General features: G+C 42.8%; 1 protein-coding gene across 3 annotated transcripts in view; it reads left to right on the top strand.

Moving 5' to 3' along the window:
• The window catches only part of CHEK2 (checkpoint kinase 2), a 50,145-nt gene extending 27,067 nt beyond the window's left edge, over window positions 1-23,078 (top strand). For 2 of the 3 annotated variants that reach the window (XM_004461706.4, XM_004461707.4), the window contains exons 7-16: window positions 4,470-4,578; window positions 6,466-6,519; window positions 12,108-12,169; window positions 13,722-13,821; window positions 14,926-15,012; window positions 16,488-16,651; window positions 16,869-16,984; window positions 18,019-18,104; window positions 22,322-22,402; window positions 22,852-23,078. In XM_004461706.4, the coding sequence (XP_004461763.1) occupies window positions 4,470-4,578; window positions 6,466-6,519; window positions 12,108-12,169; window positions 13,722-13,821; window positions 14,926-15,012; window positions 16,488-16,651; window positions 16,869-16,984; window positions 18,019-18,104; window positions 22,322-22,402; window positions 22,852-22,968 (976 nt within the window). In that variant the 3' untranslated portion in view covers window positions 22,969-23,078. Of the gene's footprint in view, window positions 1-4,469; window positions 4,579-6,465; window positions 6,520-12,107; window positions 12,170-13,721; window positions 13,822-14,925; window positions 15,013-16,487; window positions 16,652-16,868; window positions 16,985-18,018; window positions 18,105-22,321; window positions 22,403-22,610 lie in introns of all 3 variants that reach the window. The other variant, XM_071209842.1, reaches the window with a different exon arrangement.
• The last annotated feature ends 1,492 nt before the right edge of the window (window positions 23,079-24,570 follow it).

Genomic DNA, 24,570 nt, shown 5'->3' with positions numbered 1-24,570 from the left:
TCTTATTATAGGTCCTGCCTGCACTCTAGGGGAGGGAACACCAGGAGGCTAGAATCATGGGAACACCTCAGAGTCTGTGTGCCCCACTGTCTGAACTTGTTAAAGAGCTAAACTTTTGGGGGTAGAAGTAGAAAGGAGAGATGATGGAGGGACAAACATAATACCTTAAACATAGTAAAAATCCTTCTCATACTTTTATGTTCAATGGCTGATACATTGCTCAGGGCAGATGCTGAGCCTGAAAGTAGACTTTTCCCACTCATCTCCCTATGTTGTCCTTCATTCTGTGTTGTTCCTGTAATTTGAGGCTTTGTAGGGTCCTTGCCTCTTGTACTTTCCCCAATGTAACAGAGTCTGGCACATGTGGGTCCTCAGAAATGGTTGAATGAACAATGCTGAAGTATGCATCCCATCCACCCTCAAAGCTGCTGTGCACTCCAGCTCGAGTTATAGTTAATATTTATTGTTTGCATGAATAAGGGAGCAGGAAGGAAGGGGAAGATGGAAAGAAATTCCTAATCAATCTATTGGGAGGCCAGTGGTTGATTCCAAATCCCAAATTCACCTTTGGGTTCCATTGCTGGGTGATTTCTGCACATTTCTCTTATAGTGACTGCCAGGAGATTGGCTTTGTGATTTCAGCAAAAATGGCTGTTGGGATTTTTATTGTAATTGCATCAAATCTGTAAATTAGTTTGCCCTTACCCTCTTTTGCTTTTGTTAATACTGCTTAAACCTAGTGATAGTCATGGTTATTAGAAATTAAAACTAGGGAAGCGGACTTGGCCCAGTGGCTAGGGCATCTGTCTACCACAAGGGAGGTCTGTGGTTCAAACCCCGGGCCTCCTTGACCCGTGTGGAGCTGGCCCATGCACAGTGCTGATGCGCGCAAGTGGTGTCCTCTGTGTAGGGGAGCCCCGCTCACAAGGAGTGCGCCCTGTAAGGAGAGCTGCCCAGCTTAAAAGAAAGTGCAGCCTGCCCAAGAATGGCGCTGCTCACACGGAGAGCTGACACAACAAGATGATGCAACAAAAGAAACACAGATTCCTGTGTTGCTGACAACAATAGAAGCGGACAAAGAAGATGACGCAGCAGACAGACAGAGAACAGACAAGTGGGACGGGGGTGGGGGGGTGAGGGGGGAAGGGGAGAGAAATAAATCTTTAAAAAAAAAATTAAAACAGAACTTTTTATAATATTTATTAATCAGTCAAAACAGATTCATTATATGTTAAGGTAAATAACATTTTTTTAACAAAAAATAATTTAAAAAAAAAAAAGATTAATGAGAAGAGAGGCATTGTTTTTACATTTTTGCAAATCTCTTTGATAGCTAGCTTAAAAAAAGATGGCCAGATTCTGAAATCTTTTTTTTTTTTTTTTTTTAAAGATTTATTTATTTATTTAATTCCCCCCCCTCCCCTGGTTGTCTGTTCTTGGTGTCTATTTGCTGCGTCTTGTTTCTTTGTCCGCTTCTGTTGTCGTCAGCGGCACGGGAAGTGTGGGCGGCGCCATTCCTCGGCAGGCTGCTCTTTCTTTTCACGCTGGGCGGCTCTCCTCATGGGCGTACTCCTTGCGCGTGGGGCTCCCCCACGCGGGGGACACCCTTGCGTGGCGTGGCACTCCTTGCGCGCATCAGCGCTGCACATGGCCAGCTCCACACGGGTCAAGGAGGCCCGGGGTTTGAACCGCGGACCTCCCATATGGTAGACGGACGCCCTAACCACTGGGCCAAAGTCCGTTTCCCTGAAATCTTTTTAGTCTCTTGTGATATCACATGGAAAACTCCACTGGACACTCATGAAGGAATAAGTGAAAAAGGCAAATAATGTCTTAGTATTATTCTGAAAATAGTTTTGACTTTGTGGACCCCCTGAAAGCATCTTGGGAGACCCCAGATCATATATACTTAGAGATGTTCAGGACATTACCACATTTCCACATTCCCTTCTTCCTGTCCAGAGGCCTTTCATGGATGTTTTTGGAAACAAAGTGGAAATTACATAGAAGGACATAATCACCCATAATCCTGCCACTTAGAATCAAGCACAGTGTCTTCTTCATGAGCATCTATGGGAGAAGTTTTCGCTGATGAACATTGAACTCCGTAACAGATTGTGTTTCCACATTCGCATTGGCTTGCTTGGAAGCTCCCAGATAAATTTGTGCCCTCCTTTAGGAAATGTATGAGACTCTGGCATGTATTTCAATAGTCAAAAGATCCTTAATTTAATTTTTCTTATCCTAAATTTCCCCTACTTGCATTTATTTTTCACTTAAAAATTATCATAATTATCCTTTTTTAACTTTGCTGAGTTACATGTGTGGGTTGGAACCTGACATTTTATATTTCTAGGGAAGGATCTAACACAAATCCTCATAATTTTTAGCAGATGACGGAAACTCAACTCAAACTCAGTCAAATAGGAAAGGGAATTTATTGGATCTTTTAAGTGGGAAGTACAGGGACACAGCTCACTTTCAGGCATGGCTGTATCCAGGAGATCTTCAGAGCTGTATTTCTTTGTCTTTTTGTTCTGGTTGTCTCTATTTGGCTTTTTCCTTGTCTGTGCCTGAGGGCTCCCACAGTGTCTCCAGGCCCGTGGCTCCATCTCTTGGTTCAGCTTCTTTCTGTGTTGCCTTGCTGTAGAAACACTGTGTTCGTGTGGCAGGATAAATGGTTGCCAGAGCCCCAGATTCACATGTTCTTTGTCTTAGAAACCACAGCAGACTGAATGGTTCTCTCCCAGCATCAGCGGTTCAATCTAGGGAAAACTCTGACTGGCCCAATTTTGGTCACATGTTCACCCCGTGGCCCTAGGAGTGGAGGTTGTGTCCTATGGTAGATACTCCGCTAGAGCTACATGGAGTCAGGGAAGATTTCAAGCAAAGAGTGACTGTTCCAGGAGAAGGGGCCTTTAGACAGGTAATGAGTGACCAATGCTCTTGTAGCCATTACCTTGGGCTGACACATGCTCTGGAGAACAGAGCCCATTTAGGATTAATATGCATTGGGTAGTATCCTGGATAGCATTCCTGCCCATTAGCAGTATCTCAGTAATCTGCACATGTTTGTAAGAGGTGTCTCCAAGAAGGTTAATGCTTTAATTCTTTTGATTCCTATTTACTATTTTGATTTTATTTGGTGTGCAGATCATGCTGTTAGCTGCTTATGATCTTCCTTTGAAGACAGAGTATAAGAAGGAAAGAAAATGTATCAGTGATCAAATGTATCAAGTAGTTCATTTGCAGTTTCTGTTTCCTGTTACTTGTTTCGGGTATTTTTTTTTTCTTTTAATTTGTATTGTGCTACTATCTCCACCCTCCACTACCAAAACTTTCATCACCCCAAACAGAAACTGTGTTCATTAAACAATAACCTTATTCCTGGTCCCTGCTCCTGGTAATCTATAGCTTACTTTCTGTCTCTATGAATTTGTTCATTCTTCATATTTCACATAAGTGGAATAATGCAATATTTGTCCTTTTGTGTCTGGCCGATTTCATTCAACATGATGTCTTCAAAGTTCATCCATGTCGTAGCATATATCCCCGAACTTCATTCCTCTTTGTGGCATAATATTTAATTATATGAATATACTAGATTTTGCTTATCCATTAATCTGTTGATAAACAGTTGGGTTGCTTCTCCTTTTTTGCTATTGTGACTAATGTGTCTATGAATACTGCAATACACATATCTGAGTACTTGTTTTCAGTTCTTTTGGGTATATACTTAGAGGTGGAATTGCTTGGTCAGTGGGTACTCATTTTTGACCAGGGAAGATGCTGTTCTATTTGATTTTTCTCTGACCTCTGGGATAAGTAATTTCTCTCTGATTTGTTCTTAGTGTCTTTCTGAGGATTCCACAATCTGGGACAACAGTAGGACTTTATCACTCAGTCAAAAATATTTTTATTGGATGATCCCCATCTAGTTATATCCTTGACATTTTACATTGGTGAAGTTTTACTATGTCCTCTGGATATGGGGACAATGGAAAGATTTTTATAAGGTAATATAAGGGGAGGCGAATATGGCTCAAGTGAATGAGCTTCTGCCTACCACATGGGAGGTCCTGGCTTCGGTTCTCAGTACCTCCTAAAGAAAACGAACAAGACAGCAAGCCAATACAGTAAGATGATGATGCAACAAGAGGACAACTCAACAAGAGACACGAGGAGGAAGACATAATGAGAGACCCAAAAAGCAGGGAGTGGAGGTAGCTCAAGCAACTTCGAGCCTCCCTCCCACATGGGAGGCCCTGGGTTCAGTTACTGGTGCCTCCTAAAAGGAAGATGAACAGACAGCGAGTGAAAACAACAAGAGGGTGGGGAGAAATAAAATAAATCTTAAAAAAAAAAGTAATATAAGGTTTTTAGCTTGTAATCGTTGAGGCAGACTCAAGAGTGGTGGATATGGTGATTAAAAACATCCTGATAGTCATTGTCTGTGTTTTCCCCTGTAGTGGTGCCTGTGGAGAGGTGAAGCTGGCTTTTGAGAGGAAAACATGTAAGAAAGTAGCTATAAAGATCATCAGCAAAAGAAAATTTGCTATCGGCTCTGCAAGAGAGGCAGTAAGTACTGTTTGTGACTGCTCGGGTATTGACACTTCTTAACTTCTCCAAATAAACTTTGAGTTATGACTCTCATCTCAGGAGAACTTTCTGCTCAGACATGAATTTGTGTCAAAAGAACATTGAAATATTTTGAGTTTTTCTGACTAATCTAGAAACTTTTGCTTATAGATAATTTGGTTCTAAAAATATTTGATTGTACTTAATGATGTGTAGAGCAGGTAGTTATTTTTTTCCTTCTAAGTTTAAAGTTGTTACAAGACTGGTTTTACAATAAATGAGAGGAAATTAGAAAAAGAAAAAAAATAATAACAAAACAAAATGCAGCCATAATCCCGCCCCAGGAACCTACAGCTGTTTTCAGTTTTCCCTTTCCGTCATAGTCTTTGTTCATAGGAATTCATGTTTTTAGATGGTTAAAATCATACTATATATACAATTTTGTATTCTGCTTTTCCACATATGCATTATAGTGTAAACTCTTCCCTAATACATCCTTGTAAATGATCGAGTCTATTTCATCACTTCATTTATCATCATTTACCCACCTGTTTCTCTGGGTGATCATTGAGGTAATATCCAATTCTTTGTTCTCAGTAATGTGGCACAGAATGTTTTAGTGTCTATAGATTTTGTTTTAATTATTTTAATAGGAATAGTAATTTTATATAGGAGCCATTCATTTTCTTACATATTTTTTGTAATCCACATTTACCAGGTAGGTGAAACTGCTAAAGAGATTGGTCTTTTCACATATGAGCCAACAAAGTAATGTAAAACAGGGCCCCTAATCACATTTTCCTTTGTGGCCAGCTGTTTCTGGCTATTATACTTTAACATTCTTTAGAGATCAATCTTTTTTTCCCTAGACAATACCATTCTCACATGGTAAGAGGAATTTCCTTTCTATGTTCACTTTGTTATAGATTTTTCCCCTGTGATTCTGGATTTGTTTCCCATTTTGGAGAGAAGAAAATACTTACCAGATTCTTACAACTTAGAGCAAAATTTTACTTCTTAATTTCTTTCTATGAATCATATTGGACTTTTGTAGACCTCTCTATCATCAGCGTACCCCCCGATTTGGTAATGAGTTTAATGGCTTCCAGGAAGAGGCAGGCTTTTAAAATTAAACATCTGGGTTTCTTAGCTGAGGTCCTTTTTACTAAATATGTAATTCTATATCCTCTTTGCTTGTGGAGGGTGTAGCCTGGGAGGTTGAATTACTCAATTTATCCTTTTGGAATAGTAACAGAGAATAACTTCAGTACCCCGAAGCTTTCCCTCCTCAGAGTCTGAGTAAATATGTCAGCCTGCAGTTGAAATAGGAACCTGTATCTGCTGTCTTAATAGAAATTGACTGACATTTTCTTTGTACATTTTAATTAAATACCATCTTGTCCAGGCCTTTTGTTTATTTTATTGTTTTTATGAATGTAAACAGTTCTACAGCTGATGAGGCAAGTAGAGCATGAGATATGAGAAAAGTAGAAACACATGTGATTCTGGAGGTGGAACTGAGGCAAGTGACTGCCCTCTTCTGAGCTTTGGTTGGCCCATCTGTAAAATGGGGATAATTTTAGAACCCACTTCAGCTGGGGGTTATGAGGCTTAAGATGATCCATGTAAACAATGAGCTTGCTACTGGGCCTGGCATATTATGGTAGTATTAATACCATTCATTGAATGCTTACTATTTGTAAGCACATTGCACAGTTTTAGGTATTTAATTCCTTGCCCTCACTGGGCCTGTTTCTTGTGAGAGTAGAGCTGGTTTTGGAACTCAGTTATCTTTTACTCAACTAAGCTTAACTGTAAATATTTTCTAAGTATTTTCTATTATTATTATTATTATTAACAATAAACTCTAATGTTTATTTATCAAAGGATCCAGCTCTCAATGTTGAAACAGAAATAGAAATTTTGAAAAAACTAAATCATGTAAGTATTGCTATTGAATATGACTCTTTATTTAAATTCATTTATCTAAAAACATGGCAAGGGTCCAAAGCATTTCAGTATAATTGAACCTGGTATTATCCTGGGTTCCTTAAGTGTGTGTGTTTCTGTGTGTGTCTAGCTGTTACTTCACTGGGAGGAGCATTACCCCCAATTTTAAGGAGATTAAAATAAAGATTTCATAATTAAATGATTACATGATGTTCCCTGAATTAGTTCTTGGTCAAAAGACATAGTAGGTCTCCTAATTATTATATATTATATTATATTATATTTTATTTTATTATATTATATTATATTAAGGAACTTCATCAACCATTTATGTTTGGTAAGACTGCTAATTTCAGTAAATTTGGTTTTAATTACACCTAGTTTTGTCCTTTTAAAAAATACCAGTTTATACACCTTTAAATATTTTTTCATGGTGCTGATTTCTATTTATTTCTGTTTGAGTATACAAAAAAATTCCAACGGTACCCAATAAGTATGACAATATCATGTCCTTATTTAGTGGTGTCTCTGGTCTCATTGGGTGTCAGTAATTCTTCTCTTTGCTGTGCAGTGGTAACCTTGTCTTGATGGAAAGTGTGCCTAAGTTTAAAAATGTGAGAAGAAGAATCATGGGATTGATCCCATCCTCCTTTTTATTGGATTTTTCCTTTTCTTAATTTATCAGCACCCATGAAATCATGAGCTATGTAGGCAGTGGAGTTAAATTTGAAACAACTGCTATCCTGCCCAGCTAAGGATTATTTTATTCTGCTACTTAATCCCCAAACAACTAAGAGCTTTCTTCTTCCTTCTCTCATTTTTCCCAAGTTCCCCAGACGACAAATAGAACTCAGTATAAAACCACTGCCGCTAACACAGTAATTCAGCAGGCTTCTTTAGAACGCAGGGTGGAACTTGAAAACCCATGAGAATCTGAGTGGCTGACCTTTCTGCTTGGCTTTCTTCTAATTCTCTTGTAACTTTTTCCTCCTTCCTCAATTCCTCTCCTTTTTCCAAGGAGTTCCTTGGAAAAAGGAACTCTTTAAAGAGAGAACTCTCTAATTTTCTAGGGTGGGGTTGTATCAGATCTATCCTTAAGATAAACAGGACTCTCAGAATTTTCACTGATGTCACAGGATTCCCAAACATACAATGTCTGTTTCAGTAGAGAGGAATGTAGAATCCTAAAAAGAGTCTTTGGTGCCATTTCTTGGCAGTTTACAGGAGCAGATGGAGGCCCTTGGGAATCAAACATGGGCTCACGAGTGTGTTTGGATGTGTGGGAACAGTGAGTAGAGCTTACTGGTCAAGAGCCTAGCCTGTAGAGTTGTACACTGTCAAACACTTCTTGTGCTGTCTGTCTTCTAGAACTGGGTAGTGGTGAGCACAGATAGACCTGCCTGTTGGTCCCTTCCCTCATGTGGCTTCAGTCTAGTGGGAAGACAGACCTGGGTACCCATCTCAAATCCATCACCTCCTGGCTCTTGAGTCTTCAGGAAGGTCATTTCACCATTTGGAGTCTCTGTCTTCTCATCTGTAAAATGGAGACAATAAGCGTACTTATCTCCCAAGGTCAGTGTGAGGATCATGTGAGACCTGCTCCTAAAGCTTTCAGCACAGAGGACATACTTGGCAAATAGTAGCAGTCTGTAATTCCCTGATCTTTTTTCCTTCTATGACTAAGTAGCTAATCTGGGTTAGTAGCTTCTGGCTCCTGGTAGAGAGACATTTTCAGCTGTGACAGCCTCTGCCAGTGACCTTGGAGACAGTAGAGATGAGACAGCTCACACCAGCTGTGACTATTGGGGTCCCCTGAATGCTTAGTCTTCTCCCGGCCCCACCCATTCACAAATGGGAGCTGGCACTGTTTGTCAGGAAGCCAAGCAGAGCCAAACTTCCCATTTCTTCTCTCTCCTCTGATCCTTTTCTTTATATGGTTTTTTCTTCTGTTTCTCCTTAAAAAAAGATAATTTCATCAAGGTGTCAATATATATAATATAAGGAGTCAACTAATGCTAAAAGGTTTATTACACAAACCAGCAGCCCTTCATCCCTCCTAATCCCCCCTGCAAACATTTTTAAACTCTCATTGGTTTTTTTCCCCCTAGAATTTACCTCCATATTTCTAAGTAATATACATAAACGCCTGCCTCTTGATTTATCAGTGTTAGATGACTTGTTGCCTTCCTGCTGTCGTGTATGAGGATGTTAACTCTTATTTCCTTTCTAATCCTCTTAATATGACACTATAATGCATGTTTAGTTTTTAATTGTTGTGCCAATAGACGTGTCCACTGTGGCACCAAAGTATGCTGTGACCATAGATAAGGAGTGGTCGGATTTACAGCCTGGCTGCAATGGCTGTGTGCCTTGACCAGAATGTGGCTGGTGTAGTGTTGACCTTAAGTAAGCTTAAGTGTAGCTGTAATTAATGGTGTTGGCACTGACCTGGGCAGCACATGAGTAGCTCCTGTGTGCCAGTGGCTATGTTGGATGTCAGACCCAGAAAGATCAATATGTTTTGACTTAGCCCATGCAGTACCCAGGGAAAGGAGACCTATGGTGGATGTAAGTTTCTTTTCTCTGTCCTGTATGTCAAAGCCTGGTGGGAGGACAAATACAAGGTGACAGAAAGTCAGAACCCCCATGGGGACAGTGGACACCACCCAAGGGGACATTTGGGCTGGGCCTGTTGTATGAGGCCAGGTGTGCCCAGAGGGCCCTTCTCTAGGTGGGAGGGTACTGCGAGCAAGAGGTGGCCCTGGGAACAGGGAGTCTGAGGGGGGGTCTGGATAGGAGATGCATGGGACCAGGAGCAGGGGATGGGGCTGGGGTAGGCGAGGGAGTTCAGAAGCAGGATGAGGCAAGGTCTTTTTTTTTTTTTTTTAATTTATTTTTTAAAAATTTCTCTCCCCTTCCCACCCCTGCCAGTTGTCTGATCTCTGTGTCCATTCGCTATGTGTTCTTCTGTGTCCGCTTGTATTTTTGTCAGCAGCACTGGGAGTGTTTCTTTTTGTTGCGTCATCTTGCTGCATCAGCTCCCCGTGTGTGCGGTGCTGCTCCTGGGCAGGCTGCACTTTTTTTGCGTGGGGCTGCTCTCCTTACAGGGCGCACTCCTTGCGCGTGGGCTCCCCTACACGGGGGACACCCCTGCGTGGCATGGCACTCCTTGTGCGCATCAGCACTGCGCATGGGCCAGCTCATCACACTGGTCAGGAGGCCCGGGGTTTGAACCCTGCACCTCCCACGTGGTAGATGGACGCTGTATCAGTTGAGCCAAATCCACTTCCTGAGGCAAGGCCTTGAAGAGCCTGGTAAACCTTGCTGAGAAGTTAGACTTAATTTTTTTTTTTTTTAAGATTTATTTATTTCTCTTTCCCTCCCCCCTCCCCCCCCACTGTCTGCTCTCTGTGTCCATTTGCTGTGTGTTCTTCTGTGTCCACTTACATTCTTGTCAGTGGCACTGGGAATCTGTGTCTCTTTCTGTTGCATCATCTTGTTGTGTCAGCTTGCTTGTGTGTGGTGCCACTCCTGGGCGGTCTGCGTTTTTTGTGCAGGGCGGCGCTCCTTTTGGGGCGCACTCCTTGTGCGTGGGGCTCCCCTACGTGGGGGACACCCCTGTGTGGCACAGCACTCCTTGCACGCGGTAGCATTGCATGTGGGCCAGCTCACCACACAAGCCAGGAGGCCTAGGGTTTGAACCCTGGACCTCCTCCATGGTGGGCGGATGCTCTATCTGTTGAGCCAAATCACTTTCTGAGGCAGGGTCTTGAAGAGCCTGGTAAACCCAGCTGAGAAGTTGGACTTTAGCTTCTGGGCAGCAAGGAGCCCAAGATTTTCTTTCTTCTTGCCTTCCCTCCTCCCTTCCTTCCCTTCATCCTGTTTTCCTTCCTTCCATTAAACATTTTTAAATACTTCACCCATATAAAAGGATTTATGATACATATAAATTATAAAGCAAACTAATAAAAGGGACACTTTTGGACTTACTGTTCAACTTAGAAATGAAAATTTGACCATAGATTGATGTTACCTGTGTGTTGCTCCCCTATCCCATGCCTTCTGGAGGTAACCCCATTATCCTGAATGTTGTGGCTATCATCCCCTGCCTTTTAAAAAAACCACATACATATATATGTACATATATATATGATTTACATATATGTATAAAAACGTGTGTGTATATATGTATTCCTGAACAATACCTTGTTTTACTGCCTGTTTCTGAACCATATAAAGATGCTTTCAGGGAGGAGGTGTAGCTCAGTAGTTGAGCACTTGCTTCGCATGTATGAGGTCCTGGGTTCTATCCTTGGTACTTCCTTGAAAAAATATATTGTTATACACTGAGTCTTGTGACTTGCCTGTTTCACTCTCAGCATTGTGTTTCCAGGGTCCGTCTGTGTTCGGTGATACCATGATGCATTCATGTACTGCTTTGTCATAGGTCACCGTGGGAGGGTACCCCCACGGAGGATCTTCACCTCAGCGATGAATGTGATGAAATTTGCTTTGTAGGAAGGTCACTCTGGTGGGTTTTGCCACCCTTTTTAATCTAAAACCAGAAAATCTCATAGCTCTCTTCCCCTTAAGTTTGGATATATCTGCAATATCCTTGTCTGTGCACTATATTTTACCCCTGCTACTGAGCTTTACAGTCTATCCTTTGTATTGTTAAAACAAGGGGAGCCAGGTGCAAGAGGACAAATATTGTTTGGTTCCACTTTCATAAAATATCTAGAATGGGCAAATTCATGGAGACAGAAGGTAAATTAGAAGTTATCGGGATGAGGGGTGGGAGGGGAAATGGGCAGTAGAGTGTTTAAAGGGTGCAGAGAATCTGTTTGAGGAGATGGAAACTTTTGGATCTAGGTAGTGGTGACGGCTCAGCCTGTCAGTGTAAAATCATGTTGTTAAATATGCATTTTAAACTGTATAGTACAGTTTCCATGACCTCAAGTTTCTGCCATGCATCCCGCATTGATCAGAAGTCCCACACAGTAAGCCATAGGGGTGTGTGTGCGTGTTGTTTCTGCCCAAACCCCCTGCTGCCCTGTGTACTTCCGAGTTCTTATAAAATGAGAATTTCCCTCATCCCTTGAAAAACGAGAGGTTGTTGTCACATGGAATCCCTATTCCACAGTGGTTCCAGTTGTCTGGAGCTGAATAGCAGTGCAGTCTCTTGGCAGGTGAGGCTCTCCACCTGGCTCGCTTCTTTTATGAACTCTACCTGTCAGGGTTCCTTAGGTTCCTTGGGCTGCCCTTGGGCACCTCTGCTCTTGGGCAGTGAGGAGAATGGCCTGGGAAGAGACCTTGACTTCCTTCCTGACTATCATCTTTGTATATGAAATATGAACCAGTCCCTCACCAGCTTGGTGGGTTGGAGTTTCTTGCATGTCCTTAGTGAGGACCTGGCTAGATTTCATTCTGCTTTTCCCTGGCTTGTGACTTCAAAGCATCCCAAGGCTGAGGGCCAAGTGCTTGGCCTTGGTCCCCAACCCTCCACGATGGTTCCACTGCTGTTGTGGTTTCCCTTGTGGGTTCTTCTCACTACTTTGCCTTTCCCCCCTCTCTTTTAGCCTTGCATCATCAAGATTAAAGACTTTTTTGATGCAGAAGACTATTACATTGTTTTGGAATTGTAAGTAGTACACTTTTTATCTAAACTTCCATTTCAATGCTTATAAGCCACCAAAGACTCTAATGCTGGCTGACATTTCTCACCCTGGAGGTTCTCAATGTCCATACATGGTGAGGGGGCTCTCAAAGTGAGTAGTGGGGGTTAGTATTAATTCTGGAAAGCCGGCAAAGTTTCTAAAGGCAGGTGGAATGGGGGCTCCAGGCCCTGGGTCTTGAGTTACCTGGGTTTGAATCTTGTTTGCAGGTAACAAGCTGGCTGCCTGTGGGTGAGTTTACTTTATATCTCTGCATTTCCTTTTCCTAGGTTTCCTAGGTTAATGGGAATAGTAATGATACCCCAACTTGCAGGGTCGTTATGAGGATTAAAAACAATGAGGAAAGGAAAGCCCCCACAGAGCACCTGGTATAAAGAGGTGCTGAACTACGAGTGGATATTACTGCTTTGAAACACCTGCCTGAGTAGACCTTTCTGCTCAGGATGGAAGGACCAGGTTGCCTGGTGGCACCTGAGTATCAACAGCTTGCTAGTTTCAGTGACTATAAAGTCCTTTTTTATTTGATGTGACCCAAATCATTTCCTATCTTATTCCTGGAAGGAGCTTGTCCTGATGTCCATTCCCCCATAAATAGGCAGTGTTTCTAGGACTGGCTGTCATGGCAGGAAGGGAATGCTTTGCTCCTGATTGGCAAACGGTGGCTGTGCAGGTGGACCCTTAAGATTTAGCAAACAGCGTCCCAGTCTGAGCTCTCAGAGAAAATGGATGGCCCTTGCAGAGTTTAAGGGAACACCTGTTGCTGTTAAATAGGAAATTATTACCTGACTAGGTCTAGTTAGCACAGTTTAATAATAATAATAATGACAACCGTAGCCAATACTTACTTAACAATTTCTACAAGCCACGTACTGCCCTAAGCACTTTACATGAAGCTGCTCATTGAACCTTCACAACAACCTTACAGGTGGCTTGATCTTTTTAGTCGCATTCCGTTTTACTAATGAGGAAGCTGAAGTGCTGAGGGATTGAATAGCACCTGTCAAGTGCTGTTGCCTACAATTATGTCTTAATTTTTACAATAGCCATCAAAGCAGGTAGACTCATCCCCATTTTTTAAAAGGCAGAAACAAGCTGGGAGAGGTTAAATAACGTGCCACAGTCACACATCTAGGAAGTGGTGGAATTGGGGGTTCAGACCCTGGTTGTCTGATTATAATCTCCTGCTTTCTCTTCTACATCAGCCTCAGAATCACCTGGTTGCATGATTAAAATGCAGAGTCCTGGGCCTTGCCTCTAAACTACTGAATCATATTTTTAAAAGCTCTGCAAATGTCTCCAGTGCCCTTTCCTGGGACACTTTCCTTGTCCCTTAGTTTCCGACTGGGACATCTGATTGTGGATGAGCCTGTTAACCTAATTGGCTTTAAAAGTGGAAGTCAAGAGTGAATAAAAATGACAGTTCTTCTTATCTTAATGAGTTTGTTTTGCTTGTGTCATCTTCTGTCCAAGTGAGTTTCCTCCCATGAATGAATCACCTGCTTTACCTGTGTGTTTCAGGATGGAAGGAGGAGAGTTGTTTGACAGGGTGGTGGGGAATAAACGCCTCAAAGAAGCTACCTGCAAACTCTATTTTTACCAGATGCTCCTGGCTGTACAGGTAGAGAAGCCCTGAGTTCATTTTGGGTGACTTACTCCGTGAATTAGGTGAAAATTGAGGGTCTGTGGGTTGTTTTATGCTTGGCAAAACCATCCCACTCATTTGACTCAGATGAAAAAGCTGTCTGTGTGAAACTGAAAATACCGTAAGAAAGGGAATTAAAAACAAACATGCGGTCCCAGGTCTCCTCCTTAGCTTGGACATGTTTTCTGAGGGACATTGATCTCTACTTCTGCCTGATCCTTGTAGAAATTTCCCTTAGCCCTCAGGGTAGGAGCTGGGCAAGTATGAGGGTCAGGTTGGGACATGGGGTGATTTTGACAGATGAGTCGCTCTCCTATAGCACAGCATTAGGTGTTCTTTTCACATGCAGTGTATACTTTTTTAAAAGCAATTTCATTGAGATAGATCCACATACCATATGGGCCATCTAAAGTGTACATTCAGTAGCTTTTGGTATAATTGCAGAGTTGTGTATTCATCACCACAATCAAAATTAGAGCATTTTCATCACTCCAAAAAGAACACTCCCTTACCCCCAGCAGTCACCTCTCAGTCCCTCTGTCCATTCCCTGCTGTATGTACCCTGCCAGTCCAAATCCATCCTACAAATCTATCCATATTGACAGTTTATATAGAGTCAAATACTACACAGTACTGGTTTCTGTGTGCAGCGTCCTCTTACCTGCAGTAGGCAGGCAGGTGGGGCATGCAAGCCGCCATCCCTTCTCAACCCAGTGGAAGGGAAGGGCTGGGTGGAGGCAAATCAGGCAGGCCCCTGCTTCAGGGAACATCGTTTCTCAAACCACATTTGGTTGTGGCGATTCTCCACTGAGAATGGAATATTTTTTATCTTGTAAAGTGAAATAAAAGGTTTACAGTCATAAGCTGCCTTTTTCGTCTTGCTTTTTTGAGATTTTCTCAAAAGCAAATTTGTAAAAACTAAGCCCTTTATTCAGAATTTTCTGTGAATTTGGGGACATTGGCCATGAGAAATATGGCTTTCGGTTCCATCCAGCTCTAGGATGTGTGTGTTGGAAAATTTTGTTTGTACTTATGTGCCTACTCCATAACTCTCAGGGTCATACATTTCTTTGTGCATAGTACCTTCATGAAAACGGCATAATACATCGAGACTTAAAGCCAGAGAATGTTCTACTCTCGTCTCAAAAAGAGGACTGTCTTATAAAGGTAAGAAGTGAATGTTCTATAAATTTGGCCAGTCCCATATATTTCTGTTCAGAAACTGTTTTTTAAATGATCCAGTAAAACGTAGGAGCATAAAAAGGTAGACGTTTGACCTCACTCACAGCAACTAATTTTAGAGATTGGGTAGTCATCTTCTACTCAGAGTCCAATAAACATTTATTGAGCTCCTCTGTGTACAAACTCAGAGGAAGGGAGGAGGGGTTTAGATTGGGGGATGTTAACCTTTTTTATTCCACAGATCTCTTTGCCACGGACCCCATACTAAATAAATAATACACCGTACTATGTATTATTTAATAAACATATTACATCTGCACCAGTACATCCCCACAAGAATTTTTTTTAAAATTTTCAATTCAAGCTTATGTACCCCTTGTTAAGAACCCTTGGTTTAGATGGACCTGTGGTTGTTTGTTTTTTTTTTTAAGATTTATTATTTATTACTCACTACTCATTGTTTGTACTTGCTTTGTCTATTCGTCCCAGGAAATGAACCAGGGACCTCCGATGTTGGAGGGAAGCACTTAATCGCTTGAGCCATTTCTGCTCCCTGCTTTGTTGTGTCTCTCATTATGTTTTCCTTGTGTCTCTTGTTGTGTCATCTTGTTGCGTCAGCTTGTTGCTCCTGCCCATCATACCAGCTCACTGTCTTCTTTAGGAGGCACTGGGAACAGAACCAGGGTCCTCCCATGTGGTATTTGGGAGCCTAATTGGTTGAGCTACATTGGCTTCCCAAAGAATTATCATTCTAGTTTTTTTGAGGTACTGGGGCCAGAGATTAAACCCGGGACCTTGTATGTGGGAGACCAGCACTCAAACACAGGGCTACACCTGCTCCCCTGAGTTGGATTTTTTCGTTTGTTTTTAGGAGGTACTGAGGATCAAACCTAGGACCTTGTTTGTAGAAAGCGGATGCTCAACTCCTTGAGCTACATTAGTGCCCTAAGGACCAGCGATTGAACCATAAGTTTTGGCCTTCCCTTGCCTTCCATCAAAGTCAGTGCTTCTCAAACCTGGCTTCACTTTAGAATCTGTTGAGAATTTTTTTTCAATCAAACCACTTAAATTAGAATGGCTGAGGGTAGGACCCAGCCGTAGGTATTGTTTTCCCAGCTCTCTATGTATTCCCCTGGGCCTGCATTTCCAGGTGAGAATTTCATGTATAACTAATTTGAGCCATAGAGTATCTTTGATAAGGGTTACAAACCTTTTGCCAGGTTAAAGAAAACATAGGTAATTTGGAAAACCTGGGTCTTGAGGTAAGCAGAATTAAATAAATGCCTTACATTGCAAAGACATGGACTTGTGGATTCTAGATTAATGGTAGACATGAACTGTATATAGGAAGTGATCTAGTTGGCAAGTCTTTGGGGGCTGGCAAGCTATATTAATATTTTTATTTTTATTTTTATATTATGACATGGTTAAAAATTATTCCATTTTGTCCTTAATTTTAGATTACTGATTTTGGGCAGTCCAAGATTTTGGGGGAGACATCTCTCATGAGAACTTTATGTGGTACCCCCACCTATTTGGCTCCTGAGGTTCTTGTTTCCTTTGGGACTTCTGGGTATAACCGTGCTGTGGACTGCTGGAGCTTAGGAGTTATTCTTTTTATTTGGTAAGAAAAGTTTTCATTCCTTCAGAGTCTGGTTGGAGTTAATTAGATGAATTCAGAATTGTGTCCACATAGAGAGCTTGTATTTAATTTAGGCCATAATTGACCATCAATTTAAAGAAAAATCTGATCTTTCATTGTGCTGAAAAAATCTGCATATCCATATGACACTGAGAATGCCACTTGATTTCTTTTCCTTTCTCTCTCTACCGATATTAAGCCTTAGTGGGTATCCACCTTTTTCTGAGCATAAGACTCAAGTGTCACTGAAGGATCAGATCACCAGTGGAAAATACAACTTCATTCCTGAAGTCTGGGCAGAGGTCTCAGAGAAGGGTATGGATACAAAAGGGTTAAGAATTTTTGGTTTGCTAAAATGTGTGTGTGCTGTGGTGGGAGTTTATTTTCAAAATTTGGTGTTATTTTCTTCTGTCAATTCTGCTCTTATTTTCTTATTATTGTTATTATACCATTTGAGAGGCGGAGGAGGTTTTTAAGAGCATGGGCTTCAGAGACAGAAAGACTAGGGCTCAAGTCCTGGGCCTGTTACTTCCTAGCTGTGTGACCTTGGGCAAGATACTTAACCTCTCTGAGACTCCATTTCCTTATTTGTAAAAGGGGCACAATGACTCCTACCTTAAAGGGTTTTTGTGAGGATTAATGTACACTATTGCCTGGTATCTCTTTAAGTGTGCAATAATAATAAGCATCGTTTTAGTTATGAGGTTTCCTTTGAGTAAATAAGCATGGAAGGGATAAATATGATTAGTTGTTTTGTGTTTTATAATTTAAAAGTGCAACTTTTGTAGCCTCAGAAGAAAAAGTAGGCCCCTAAATCTAAATGTGAAACAATGTAGCCTAGATTGTGTTAAATGTTAGAATGTTTATTGAAGGACTAATCTAGTTGCAATATACAAGCCACCCTCCAGTTGATCCTTGCTGGAATATTCAAGCTTTGTTTCTGACATTTGTGTAGCTCCAGGGAGCCTCTCTGACCGAAGAACTCTCACCATCAATCTGTGGGTCCCAGAGAGAGTTTGCTGAGCATCCTGAGTATCTTAGGACTGGGTGGAAGTTCAGCTTAATTAGTTTGAATTTGGGTCCAGCAACGAGAGACAAAAGGTTGTGTGTGATGTTCAAGCAGGGAGAGATGGGGAGCATCATTCCTGGTTCTCTCTGAGCACTCTGACGAATACAGACAGGGAGGCGGGTGAGGGCACCTGCCCACCATGACTGGTGACTCCATGAGGAACTCAGATCCTCTCACCTCTTTCTGGGCGTTGGCCTATGACTCTGGTATCCTATGCTACTGCTGTTTTCATATATTTATCCTGTGCACCGTGATTTGCCAAATTATCTTGTTGCTTTAGCTGTGGACCTTGTCAAGAAGTTGTTGGTCGTGGATCCAAAGGAGCGTTTGACGACAGAAGAAGCGTTACACCACCCTTGGCTTCAGGTGGGTGTGGCGCACGGCCTGCTGGCATGAAATTCCTGTGGTGATTTGGGTGCTCCACGGTGCTAGAGAGAGACGAGGAAGAAGATGGAAACACATTTGCTAGATCCGTTTCATGTAATTCTGTTTGAGATTGTGCTTTTAGATGTGTGTGTGTCTGTGTGTGTGTTTGGGGATGTAACCTTTTTTAACCTAGCATGGGGCTCTTGGATATACAAGCTCACATGATTCTACTTGACTGCCCTGAGTTTGCAGTTTGGTTGTGTTCCTTTGAGAGGTTGATCTCCCTCTGCACCTCCACCTCCAGGCCCCTGCATTGCAGCCATCTTCAACCTTTTTAAAAAAAAGATTTATTTATTTATTTATTTATTTCTCTCCCCTTCTCCCCCCACACCCCAGTTGTCTGTTCTCTGTGTCTATTTGCTGCGTCATCTTTGTCCGCTTCTGTTGTTGTCAGCGGCACCGGGAATCTGTGTTTCTTTTTGTTGCGTCATCTTGTTGTGTCAGCTCTCCATGTGTGCGGCACCATTCCTGGGCAGTCTGCACTTTCTTTCACTCTGGGTGGTTCTCCTTACGGGGCGCACTCCTTGCGCATGGGGCTCCCCTATGTGGGGGACACCCCTGCGTGGCAGGGCACTCCTTGCGCGCATCAGCACTGCACATGGGCCAGCTCCACACGGGTCACGGAGGCCCGGGGTTTGAACCGCGGACCTCCCATGTGGTAGACGGACGCCCTAACCACTGGGCCAAGTCCGCTGCCAGAGGTCCCACTTCTTGTTCGTTGTGAGTAGGTGTGCCGCTAGGTGCCCACTGTCACTTGTGCCTTCAAGTCTGCATTCCCTCTGTCTTACTGCTGGGGGTTGTGGCTGTCCAGTTACTTGCTGACCTTATTCATGCTGCCAGTCTTGAAGGCCCTTGGTGGCTGTGCCAGGCTGATCTTTGGTTTTGGATTGGCTTCAGCATCGGGGAGGTTTTTTGGTGTATGTCTGGTCTTCTGTTAAGTGCAGTTCCATTCAGCATGCCATGTGCTTGGTCTTCTGTTAAGTGCAGTTCCATTCAGCATGCCATGTGCTTTTCTTTTAACTTCCTTTCGGTCTCTCCACTTCCTGTGGGATTTAACATGGTAGCTACTCCTCAGGGTTAGGCACCCTGGTGTAGGGAATCCTCGGGCAATATCCGGCTTTAGCACTGTGCTTCTGGGAAGGCTGTCCCCATTCTTTCTTCCCAACCTTCGTCCCTAACAGTTTTGCTCAGGTCAGCTCAGATTGAGAACAACAAATCCTTGAGAGAAAGAGAGAGAAAGGGCAGATATATGTGTTTGGGATGTTGCCCTGGAAACAGCAGTCCCTTCAGGAGAAATCTGTCAGATGATTTAGCACTTAATAAACCACAGAGATTTGAAACAGCAGGACCCTGAAGAAAAGGAGTTTGGAAACAAAGGGTGCCTTTGCATGTGGGGATTTAATTTTGATGAGAAAGAGAAACATGCCTCTGGGCTCTTTTAGTATGCCTTAATAGGGAAACTCTTGGTGGGCAAAATGTAAAGGTAGAGGAGCTATGTTTGTCTTGACAAAAACGAAGCCTGCAGTTAGGCTTGGAAATAGAGTTTGTATCTACCCCAAATTTAAAAACAAAATAGTCATTTTTCTCATAATTTTCTTCTCAAAAGGAAAAACAAAAAACAAGGGAAAGGTGAAGTTCGCCCCTACCATAGGAGTCTTGCTTATATACTTTGTCCATATTTTCCTTTTGCAGCAAAAGGTAGAACAAACAATGATTGAGAACGATGTAGATTGTCCATTTAAAACAACTGCTAGTGATAATTTAGATTTTATTTGGTGAACATTCAGTGTTTTTGAGGAAACTAAATGGTTTTGTGGGTCTGGCATTGGACTTAGCATTGGGGATGTGGGATCTGGTGTCTGTTTTGTTATTAACACACTGTCCAGTTTTAGAAGCATCCCGTATGTCCCCTTTCTGCCTTGTGTTTGCTACCTGAAATAGAAGATTCCTTCCAGGGATATGGTAATTTAATATTCCTGAATATATTGTAGATATCTCAAGAGAGGTATTTATATATATATATTATTCCTTCTGATATATAATTTAGCTCCTTCTCAATATTATCACCAATTGATGACTTGTTTTAAATATAGGTATAAATAGCTTGGTGGTCAGTTCTGTTTGGCTGCACTGATGGGCTGCCATAGGAAGGGGCTTTGTGTTTGTTAGGGCACTCATTCCTTTGGAGGACATTTAGTAAGCTCGTGTGTCAAGCAGTGTTAGGTATCGTCAGTGCAAAGAAGACAGGAAATCCGTGCCTTGGGGAGCTGAGAGTCTGGGCAGGAAGACAACCCTGACCGCAGTAATGACAGTGCAGTGGTATGCATGTGTTGATAAAGGTAGGTGCAGGGTTTGGGGGACACCTAGGATGAAGTTGCATCAGGTTCCGTGGGACTTTGGGTTCCCATAGGTTCCCACAGAATTAAGTGTGTCTGAAGGCGGAGTGGCCTGGGGATGATGGGGGGGCCTAGGTGGGTCACCATTTCAAACTTTTTTTTTTTTTTAAGATTTATTTTTTATTTTTTTCTCTGCCCTTCCCTGCCCCCAATTCAGTGTGTGTTCTTCTGTGGCCACTTCTATCTTAGCAGCAGCACCGGGAATCTGTGTTTCTTTTTGTTGTGTCAGCTCTCCATGTGTGCGGCACCATTCCTGGGCAGGCTGCACTTTCTTTCATGCTGGGTGGCTCTCCTTATGGGGCACTCCTTGTGCGTGGGGCTCCCCTACGCGGGGTACACCCCTGTGTGGCAGGGCACTCCTTGCGCGCATCAGCACTGCGCATGGGCCAGCTCCACATGGGTCAAGGAGGCCCGAGGTTTGAACCGCGGACCTCCCATGTGGTAGGCGGACGCCCTAACCACTGGGCCAAGTCCGCTTCCCTCAAACATATTGATTCCCTCTGATATGGAGGCCTGTGCCTATTACAGTGACTGGTGTCTGAGTGCTCAGGAAATGCATATTCACTGAGTGAATGAAGAAGGTGGACAAAAAGGCAAGGAGGGCATTGCCAGTGGAGGCTGTGGCGTGAGCATGTACAAGGGAGAACTAAGGAATGGGCCTTTTAAGAATGACACTGCATGAGAAATGAGATCCTAAGGCCATGGGAGAGCTTGGAGTGGAATCCAGTGGGGACTTCCGCTGGGTGATTAAATAATTAATGATTGAAGACAGTGAATCTAGCTACTAGATAGAGGATAGATGAAGCCTTTATTACTCAAGCACTTCCATTTTTCTCTGTCCCTCCAATTCCTCAACAATTGGAGGCCTTGTGGGTCTCCCTCTAGTCTCAGTGGTACACTTGGCTTAGAAGGAGGGGAGGGAGGAGGAGTGAGGAAGTACTTGAGACTTGGGAATTCGACAGCTGTAGCTCTGAATTCTGCACACACAGCTTGTGAGTGACTGAGCTGGGATTCTGTCTGGTCTCAAAGCCCACATTCCTAGTCACTGGTGTTTCTCCTTTCTGAAGGTGGGGTGAGCTGTACCAAGCCACCTCTCAGGGCTCCCAAATCCAAAGCCTCGAACCCTGTGGATGCAAATGTCTAGGGATGTGGGAGCTACCCTCTGGGCAGAAGTTCTCTGTGTGCACTCCTCCTGCTCTGCCCCATACTTCTCCCTTCTGCTGCACAGGCCACCTGTAATGCCATGGCCTGTTTGTTTGTCTTTCTCATTAGACCTGCGTTCTGGGTGATCACAGGCTTGAAGTCCTTCTTGTGACTTGTATGGCACCTGCTGGGCTAATTTTCTTAAGGTTCTGGGTTGTTTTGTTAGGATGGCCTAGGTACCTGGACTTAATGTTGTAGGACGTTGTGGTGGGGGAGGGATTCCCTGGAAAGATTCAGGGAGCTGCATGGCATCAGCCCTGGTGAGGACTGAGCCAGCCTCAACTTCTGGCCTTCTGGTCACTCTCTCTCGGTATCTGGGATGCTGGTTATGAAAGTCTTTTTTTTTTTTTTAAGCAACTTCATAAATGGTATTGATTAGAATTAGTATTGACAATACGCTCTTTGATTCCCTTGGGAAATTTGGCTAGGGAATGCCTCCTGTTGGTCAGACCCAGCCCTCTGCCCACTTTCCTGCTTCCAAGAGCATCCCTGACTTGTCTTTCTAGAAACTGTCTTTCCTTCAGACACAGCCTACCTATGTTTTCAAATTCTTCACAGGATGAGGAAATGAAGAGAAAGTTTGAGGATCTGCTTTTGGCGGAAAATAAGCCGGTGGCTCTGTCCCAGGTCGCAGCCCAGGTATTCCGGATGACGATCACAGGCTGATGGTTCCACAGCAAAGATGACAAGTTTGAAGATTCTCCTTAGTAGCAATTACTTAACCATTTTTAAGGACTAATACAGTAGATAACTTCATTTAAACTTGATCTGCCCTATCACCCTTAGAAGATTTAACAGTTCAGAGTATAATGCATTAGAGAAGAACAACTAGGGTTTATCATTCCAGGGGTCTCCTGCAATACAAGGCACGTCTAATAGAAGACTCTACTAGAGGATTACACTGAAATTTGTTGAAAAATTTCCATTTTGGGCAAGTACTAGATGTCAGTGACAAACAGTAATTCTTATCACTAGAAGATTTACATGAAATGCCCAAAATTTACTGGAAGCATATTGGGGAAATTTGATAATTTCAGAGAAGCCAATGATTTTCTTTTAAACACTTCTCCCTTTTCTTTTATCTACAGCCTTCCACTAGTCGGAAGCGGCCCCCTGAAGGGGAGTCGGAGGATGCTGGACCCACAAAACACATGGCTGAGTGTGCTGCTGTCAATGTGAACAGTGAAAGAAATGTACCTTGTTGAACTCTAATGCCATTTTCTTTAAATCTGTTTCTTTTTACTAGCTTGTATTTTAATTATGGGAATAATTGCTTTTCCACAATCACTGATACACAATTAAAACCCTAATGGAACCTGTGCTTTGTGCTTGTATTTTATGACTGGAATGATACATAAGCAGCTCTCTAGTTGTAAGCCCCTTTCTTTTGCATGAAGTTATTGTTGTGTGCCTTTCATCTGGCACTCTATATTTGATGTCACCAGCCAGGTTTCCCAGGATGTAGCTTGGCAGAGCTGCACACAAATTCTAAACGCCACTGAGAAGGCCACAGAAGAGGCACAGCAGGGTTGGGATATGGGGTTTATAGAAACTAGTTAGCTGACTGCCAAAATCTTCAAGAGGTGGCAAGTACCTTGGTGCATGTACTGTGGACCAGTTTTAAATTTTCTTCCTTCTTTTTAAAGGCCCACAGTCTTTGAAACATTGGGGTCAGAGTAAGTTGTGAGATACAATGCTTTTCCAATATTAGGAAAGGTGACATAGTGTATCTACAGTGTATTAGGTCCAATACCCCAGCAGAGTCCTGCAGCCTCACATTAATATTTCTACAGCAAACATTCATAGTAAGAGGGCTAGAGTAACCTCAAGTCAATTTATATCTAGTTTTTCTGCCAAATGACTTATGGATAACTCAGTTTTCAGAGCTATTTGGAATTTGGATACACACGTAAGGCATGTTGATCTAATAATGACCAGGCCCTGTGCAGAGCTCTGCCTTTGGCTTATCTTGTCCTCACAGTGATCTTGTGAGTTCCATCCTCTGACTACCTTCATGTGACAGGTGACGAATTCAGGCTTGGGAGTGGGGTGATTTGCCATCACATAGCTGATAAATGGCAGAGCTAGGACCTAACCTAGATCTTTCTGACTCAAAAACTAATGTTCCTTATTTCCTCAGTCCCATATTTGATCAGACTCAGGGATGCTGACTCACACTGACAAAACTCACAAGAGACTGATGTCTAAATTGAATGCCAGTGCATTCGATTTTTATGAGTGAACCGCCAAGAGGAACAGACATTCTTGCCGGCCTATCAAGGGTGTTCAGTCCCAGGCACAGCCCTGTGATTTGTGGAAGTTGGGCCATCTTGGTGGCCAGGAACAGAAGCCCACTCAAGTTACTTCATGGAAAAAAGGATCTGTTTTAAGGTTAAAGAGGGCTGGACCTAAGAACCCTCAGGTGCCCAAGCAGTTCTAATAGTGGCTGTTGCTTTTATCTCTTTCTGACCCACCAATTCTGCTTCTTTCTTAACTTTGCCTGCTTCATGCCAGGCCATGTTGTCGTTCACTAGTGCCACCATAAATTGAGTGTCATGCTTAAAATGCCACTTGCGATCCAGCCAGTTCAGGGTCAAGGGCACATAAAGCCATATTCCCTGGTAATGGCGGGGTCAGTGTAGCTTCCATTAGAGATGCAGGCATGGGTCTTGGCTGGCTTGGTTACGGAGGGCTAGGTGGGGATGTAGGTGGTTTGCATATTTAAAGAATGAGAGTGAGACTGCCAAGTTAGGTGGATTTAAACTGATTTAGGGAAGCGGATGTGGCTACAGTGATAGGGTCTCTGC

This window comes from Dasypus novemcinctus, chromosome 19 (genome assembly GCF_030445035.2).
Source record: "Dasypus novemcinctus isolate mDasNov1 chromosome 19, mDasNov1.1.hap2, whole genome shotgun sequence".
Taxonomy (NCBI): Eukaryota; Metazoa; Chordata; class Mammalia; order Cingulata; family Dasypodidae; genus Dasypus; species Dasypus novemcinctus.
Note: the sequence above shows the minus strand (reverse complement) of the source record. Positions and strands in the feature narration are given on the sequence as shown.